The 7,414-nt window shown below is 37.3% G+C and overlaps 1 protein-coding gene across 1 annotated transcript; it reads right to left on the bottom strand.

The window, feature by feature from the left end:
* Positions 1-2,535: 2,535 nt before the first annotated feature.
* LOC145089553 (uncharacterized) lies at positions 2,536-5,804 on the bottom strand. Its single transcript, XM_079027975.1, has 6 exons — positions 5,204-5,804; positions 4,233-4,423; positions 3,743-4,163; positions 3,444-3,618; positions 2,950-2,986; positions 2,536-2,868 (listed from the first exon to the last, which is right to left on the bottom strand). Exons 1-6 carry the CDS (start codon positions 5,802-5,804, stop codon positions 2,536-2,538), a joined length of 1,758 nt encoding a protein of 585 aa, XP_078884101.1.
* Positions 5,805-7,414: the final 1,610 nt, after the last annotated feature.

Genomic DNA, 7,414 nt, shown 5'->3' with positions numbered 1-7,414 from the left:
CACACCGCATCAATATTCACCCCAAGTCCCCCTCCTAGGATCCCAAATCCCAAGTACTCTTCTCTCTCTCTCTCTCTACATAGTCTACCCTCTAGCAGATCTCTCATAAGCTCCTCGCTGCTATCTATTCACTCTCATGCATCTCCTAGCAGCAAAATCCCTAGGCTAAGGCATCACAAATCAGGCCACTCTAGTCCAAATAAGAATACCTAGCTTACTCTAGCATGCATATCATATCATAACATATCTCATAACTCATAATGTAAGGGTATTTTGGGAAATCACCATGTGGGCGCTGGCTGATCGTACACACTGCTCTGCTCTGCTCTTTCAAAAACTTTTTACTCTTGAGGAAAATTTTGTGAATTTTCTTTTGAAAATCTCTCAAATCCTCAGTTTGAGTTCAGATACGCCCGAAGGTGCACCCGAATCCCTCAAACCAAGGCTCTGATACCAACTTGTAACACCTAAAATTTTCAAATGATTTTTCATAATTTAAAATCACACTTTCATTCATGATTGTTATAAAAGTATCATTGTATCACAACAATCCAAAACATCACATCCCAAGATCATAATATGTAAAAAAAACTCCTCGTGTGTGTACTGATCAAGCCGGCACCTTCCCGCGATCCTCACTGGCACCTGAAACACATAACACAACACTATAAGCATAAATACTTAGCGAGTTCCCCAAAATACCACACCAACACATATTAGCCACTCAAGGCTATAACTCTGTTTAACCCTCTGGTCAATGTGTCTCAGTGGGACCCTCCAGTCCCATAACTCGGTGGGCCCTCTGGTCCTAACTCTGTGGACCTTCCGGTCCTAACTTTGTAAACTCTGTTACATACATAGCATAAATCACATAGAAATCTCATCATGCAGAAGAATACAAAAATACTCTGTCACATAACTCTAATTACCACTCTAGGTAAATTATAGTGAGAAGACTCACCTCGGGTAACTCGGTAATCTCGAACTCTGTAAAAAAATCTGGTCTAGCCTCCGCCTAATCATATGAAATGAACACTCTAAATCAATATATCTCTCAAGGCAAGACTTTTCCCTCTCTTAGTACTCTCAGAAGGGTAAAAGATCATTTTACCCCTCTCATGGCTCAAAGACCCGAAAGTTGACCAAACCCTAAAATTCAACTCTCCGGGTTACGCTGCGCGTATCAAACATGTACGCTGGGCGTACCCGGCGTCCTCACAGGAATGGGGTGTGCGACCCCTTACGCCGCGCGTACTAGGATTACGTCCTGTGTAACTCCCAGTTTCAGACTCTAAGCTCTTGAGGTCTTAAATAGTTAAGACCCACGTCCAACTTCTAGATCTGACCATTTCTAAGCCTCTTAGTCCATAAAGTTGGTGACTTTAAGCCTTCGCATGGCTGGACAAGTCACTAACACCCATAACATTCCATTTCCCAACTCTAGAAAGCTCATAACTCAAGCATGACGTCATAACAACGACCAAGATGGAAACTTTATGGATCTATAACACAAATAATACTGAAATGGGACAGATCTAGGTCCGTGGAGTACATTACACTGATAAAGTCTCCACCTTTGGGACTTTTAACCCTAGAAATGGTCCATGCACTCATCAAACAAAATAAAGTGGAAAGTTTTGAACTTTATACCTCTAGATGAAGCTCCTTTCTCTGTAGATCTCAGATCCAAGCATGCGCTTCAAACCCTAGCCTCCATAAGCTTTTCTCCTTCTTCTTCACTAACACACCAAGACACTTTTAGCTCCAAACACACACACGCAAGCTAAGGACGATGGAAGGCTCTCTATTAGGGTTTAACTCTCTGATATGGAGGATGAGAAATGAGCCTTAGCATCTTTTAAATAGTGCACAAGCCAAACATTTAGGGTTTGCATCTGGACCCGTTACGCCCAGCGTACCCAGGCGAGTCCGCATCCAAATTAAGCGCATGAGTACGTGCAGCGTACTCCCCAGTACGTCCAGCATACTCATTTGCTACAAGAACTCTCTCTCAATGGACTACTCTTGACAACTTGACAAAATGGAAGGGTTAAATAGCTTACCTGAATTTCAGGATGTTACATTTTTTTAAATTTTTCTGAAAAAGAAAATAAAACAGAAAATAAAATAAAAATATTAAGAAAAATAAATTTAGAAGCATAAATGAACATTTGTTTCCGAAACATTCTGAAGCTTGGAATCAATCAGAAGACAGTTAATATACAAAATATACAGAGGCGTTCTGAAACCCAGATGAATAGTACACTCCGAACCGTTCTGAAGCTTAGATCGTGAACAGTAAAATCCGAATTATTCCAAATGCTCGGAACGTGAATAGGAAAATCCTAATCATTCCGAATGCTCAGAATATGAACAGTAACTTTCGATTATGAAAGGGATTTCGGAACTGAATCAACTTCTATCATTCTCAGACCTTGTAAAATACGACTGAATGTCGTTTATAGTAAGGCCTTTGTGAAGACATCAACCAATTGATCAGAGGATCTTACAAAGTGTACTTCAATGTTTCCATTCTCAACGTGATCCTTGATGAAATGATATCTCAGTGCAATATGTTGTCTTCGAGTGTTGCACTGGATTATGACATATCCGAATTGCGCTTTCTGAATTGCTGTATAATGGAATCCTTTTCATATTTATCCCGTAATATCTAAGCTGAATTTGAATGCAAACAACTTGAAAAGTGCACGATGCAACTGCGATATACTCAACTTCAGCATTAGACAAGGAGACGCATGATTGCTTCTTAGGTTGCCAACTTACGAGTTTGTTATCCAGAAACTGACATCCTCCAATTGTACTTTTACGATCAAGATTGTATCCACCAAGATCAACATCAAAATATGCCTGCACAAAGAATCCTGAGTTAAAAGGGTACCAGATTCCGAGAGAGGTGGTTCTTTGTAGGTATCAGAGAATATTCTTTACAGCAGTCATATGTGGTTCACGTGGATTCGCTTGAAACCTGGCACAATAGCAAACAACAAACATTATATCTGGACAACTAGACGTTAGATACATTAAAGATCCAATCATTTGTCGATATAGAGTCATATCAGCTGCTGGCTTGTCCAAGGATGGTGTAAGCTTCATTCCAAACACCATTAGAACCCTGACCTTTGAATCTCCCACCATTCCGAATTTCGCAAGCAAGGTCTTCGTGTATGCTTCCTGGTTGATGAATATACCCTCTGAACTCTATCTAATATTTAAACCAAGGAAGAAGTTAATAGGACCCATTGAACTCATCTCAAATTTAGTTTCCATTAGTTTTTAGAATTCAACTGTTAATCTTGGGTTAGTGGATCCAAAAATGATATTATCAACATAAATTTGGACGATCATCAGATGGTCATCATCTTTCTTGCGAAAGAAGGTTGGGTCGACCGAGCCTTGTTAAGAATCGAGTTAGGGTTTCATACCATGCACGGGGTGCTTGTTTTAGACCATACACAACCTTATCCAAAATGTAGCAATGATTTGGATATTTCTCACTTAATAAACCTGGTGGCTGTTCCACATAGACTGTTTCCTCTAGTTCACCATTCAAAAATGCACATTTCACGTCCATTTGATAGACTTCGAATTTTTTATCAACTGCATAGGAAAGGAAAATCCAAACAAATTCTAGCCTTGCAGCTGGTGCGAATGTCTCTTCATAGTCTATGCCTTCCTCCTGGCAGTATCCCTTCACAACTAATCCTGCCTTGTTTCGAATTACGTTGCCTTCTTTGCAACTTATTCTGAGATACCCATTTTAATCCGACCAAAGATGCATCCTTCGGAGTTGGGATCAATCTCCATACTTTGTTACACTCAAACTCATTAAGCTCTTCCTGCATAGCTTTCACCCAATCGGAATGATCAAGAGCAATAATTACAATTTTAGGCTCAATTTTGGAGATAAACGAATTAAAAATGTAAAATTCTATTTTTGAAAATAATGCAGTTTGATTTGCTTTTTGTTGAGCTCTTGTGAGAACTTCTGAAAAAGCTGTTGCGATCACTTGAGATTTAGGATGATCTTTGGTCCATTTGGCCAATGGAAGATAGTTTGGATCATAGGTTGGATCTAATTTTGCATTCATATATTCGAATTCCGGTTGAGCGTCGGAGTCATTATTTTCATTCTCATTCTCCCCCTGTATGTTCGCATGCGACTCTATGTTCGGAATCAGATTCTCCCCCTAGATTGGAATATTAGTGTTTACTTCGGTATTTGAATTCTCCACCTGAATATGTGTATTGGTTGTGGAGGTTGAAGTAGAACCCTCCCACTGAACTGGAACATTAGAAGCTTGTGGCTGGGGTGGAATTTCAGAACCCTTCGGAATGGGTGGCTCGTTTCCAATATCTTTGGTAGCATCATCAATGATTTTCTTCAGTTCATCCTCTTTATTATCTGTTGCATTGATTATGAAGAAATAGCCTTTTCGGGCTCATCAAACAAATTCATGAATTCTTCATAAAGATTTGAAAGAGGAATCATCATTGGATTTGTTGAAGGAAAAATCTCCTCAGATGGACAATCAGCTTTCTGATACTTCTTTAGATAATTATCGTCAAAGGTGACATAATAAGTTTCTTCTATCTTTTTGGATTTCTTGTTCAGAACCCTATATGCCTTAGAAGTAAGAGAGTACCCCAAAAAGATAACTTCATATGCTTTCACATCAAATTTGTTCCATTGCTCTTTGGAATTGAATATGAAATACTTGGAACCAAAGACATGAAAGAACTTAACGTTAGGTTTTTGTTTATTCAAAATCTCATAAGATGTGATTAAGAATCTTTTATTGATTAGAAAGCGATTTTGAATGAAACACGCAGTTCCGGTAGCATCAACTCAGAAGTAAAGTGGAAGATTTGAAAAAGAATAACATTGTCCTTGCAGCTTCACAGAGAAAGCGGTGTCGTCTTTCAACAACATCGTTCTGCTGTAGAGTGTAAGGTGCAGAGAAGTTGTGAGAAACTCCTTTTTCTATCAAGAATTCTTCAAACACTTGGTTTTTGAATTCAGAACCGCTATCATCGCATACTTTTCGAATGGGCTCTCGCAATTGAATCTCGATCTACTTGATGAAATCATTTAGATTTGAAATGGCATCTGATTTTTGTCTAAGGAAGTAAACCCAAGTAAATCTTGAAAAATCGTCAACTATAACTAGAATATAGTTATTACCACCAATGCTTTCGATGGCAGATAGGATACAAAGATCAATGTGTAAAAGTTCTATTGGTTCGATTACTTTTGTATTGATAATAATCGAGTGACTTTTACGACTTTGATTTCCTAGCTCACAAGTTGCACACATATGCTCCTTCTCAAACTTCAGAAAAGGGAGTCCTCGTACAAGATCGCCAAGTACAAGTTTGTTGAAGTCCTTGGAATTCAGATGTGAGAGCCTTTGGTGCCATAGCCAACTATCATCCGAAGATGCTTTCATATGTAGGCAAATGGAAGGCTTCCCGGTGATTGGTTTTATGTTTAAAGGAAACACCTCTCCCTTTCTGCAGGATTTTAGAAGCACTGTTTTTGTTTTCATCTCAATAATCTCTGATCCCTCATCATCGAATGACACTTTCAGCCTGGTACCTACAACTAATTGAGAAACTCTTATTAGGTTATGTTGCAGACCGTCCACATAAGCTACCTTCCGAATGGAGAATTCACCTTTCGTAATCATGCCATATCCTTTAATTTCTCCTGTGACATTGTTTCCAAACTTTACTTTACCACCGTTCTTCAACGATCGAAATTCCCTCATTTCTTCTCTTCCCATTCATGTGATGCGAACAACTACTGTCGATGTTCCATTCTGAGTCGTATTGTTTGTCACACATTACCTACAAAATTCAGAGAGATTTAGGAATCCAAACCTTCTTGGGTGTTGTGAGGATTTCTTAAGAATAGGAAAAGTTACATTCGTATCAACCCAAAAAGTTCTTTTTAGCAAAACAGTATTCTCGCCTTTGAATATTTTAAAAACCTTCATTTTATTTTCACCAATATTAATTTCAACCACATTTGATTTCCGTTCAATAAATTCTTTGTGCTTCTTAGCCGTTCTCTTTGCAAAGGCTTCTTCCTCCTTTTTCAAGTTAGCTTTGTATTCTTCGAGGGAAATCTTTGTTTCCGAAACAACTTTATTTTTGCCCTTAATATCTTTTGATGTGTTGACAAATTTTGAAAAATTTGTTTTCGAAGGACAACTAGATTTTGATTTTTCAACATATTTTGAAACTTGTGGTTTTGAAACTTGTGTTTTTAAAAAACGTTTAGATTTTGGTTTCTGAATAGCAGAAGAGTTTGTATTTTGAACTAAAGATCTTTCTGAATTAATAGAATTTTCATTGGAATTCTTGTTTTTCCAAAAGCGCTTTCTTTCTTGTAAAATTTTCGTATATCTAGCATTCATCTGCTTTTTTCTAGCAACAATTTCTTCAACAGACATATGAATGTCAAAGTTAGGTTTTTCTCTTCTAATTGGCTTTTCATGTTGTTCTGAAGAAGTTTCACTAAGGACATTCTTTGTGCCACTTGGCCCTGCCTGATCGTAACGAAGGTCAACACGATTTAGTAGTTCCGAAACGTATTTTCCTTTTGTTTTCCATGAGGTCATTTCGGAAAGATCTTTTGTTTCATCTGCATTGTCTATTGGTCCAGACCAGAAAAATTCGTCACATCCATTAGTATTATCATTATTACCAATGGACGTCACTGATGTATCATTTTTGTCTAGTCCGGTTTTTACGAAAACTTGGTTTGGAACAGTTTGTACTTTCGGAAAAACTGTGGCTTTTGCTTTTAAAACTTCTGAACATTTATTTTCAACAACACGAATATATTCAATTGAATTTTCAAAAATCAATTTTTTCTTTAGTTCAACCTCATTTTGTACAAACGCAGAACAGTTTATCTCATCCTCTACAAAAATTTCACTCATGTCGCTTTCATCAAATTCAGAAACATTCTCAGCATCAAAAGTGTTTTCTGAACTTAATTTTGTGAACAACGAGTCAAATTTTTGCATAGTATTAGATTTAATTTGTTCTTTATCCTTATCATCCAACATTTGTTTTAACATATTCTTGTGTTCTTTGGACTGAATATATGCTTCTATTTTGTCAAGCCCAATTTTGTACGAATCAGAAACATCATCAGAGGACACAATAGATTCACGCTTATAGCACTCTGCATCAATTTCATCATCTTTCAATTCAAGAAAGGGTAAAATCATTTTGTGTATATTTTTACCTATTTCACAATCAAGATGCAATTAAGTAATATTGAAATATAAATGCTTCGCAATTAAACAAAAATATCCCTTTTTTTTAAAAGTGCTAAATTGTCTCTCTTAAGATAAATAACATCATCCTTTGACCTATTAAG

This window comes from Lactuca serriola, chromosome 2 (assembly GCF_051521515.1).
Source record: "Lactuca serriola cultivar US96UC23 chromosome 2, Lser_US96UC23_V15, whole genome shotgun sequence".
NCBI lineage: Eukaryota > Viridiplantae > Streptophyta > Magnoliopsida > Asterales > Asteraceae > Lactuca > Lactuca serriola.
The sequence above is the reverse complement of the archived record's forward strand: the minus strand, read 5'-3'. Positions and strand labels throughout refer to the sequence as shown.

Coding starts and splice junctions, on each gene's coding strand:
- LOC145089553 (XM_079027975.1), bottom strand. CDS start 5,804: ATGGGAAGAGAAGAAATGAGGGAATTTCGATCGTTGAAGAACGGTGGT. Junction 4,164..4,232: donor TGGAGAATTCAAATACCGAA/GTAAACACTAAT, acceptor GCGAACATACAG/GGGGAGAATGAGAATGAAAA. Junction 2,869..2,949: donor GTGAACCACATATGACTGCT/GTAAAGAATATT, acceptor TTCTTTGTGCAG/GCATATTTTGATGTTGATCT.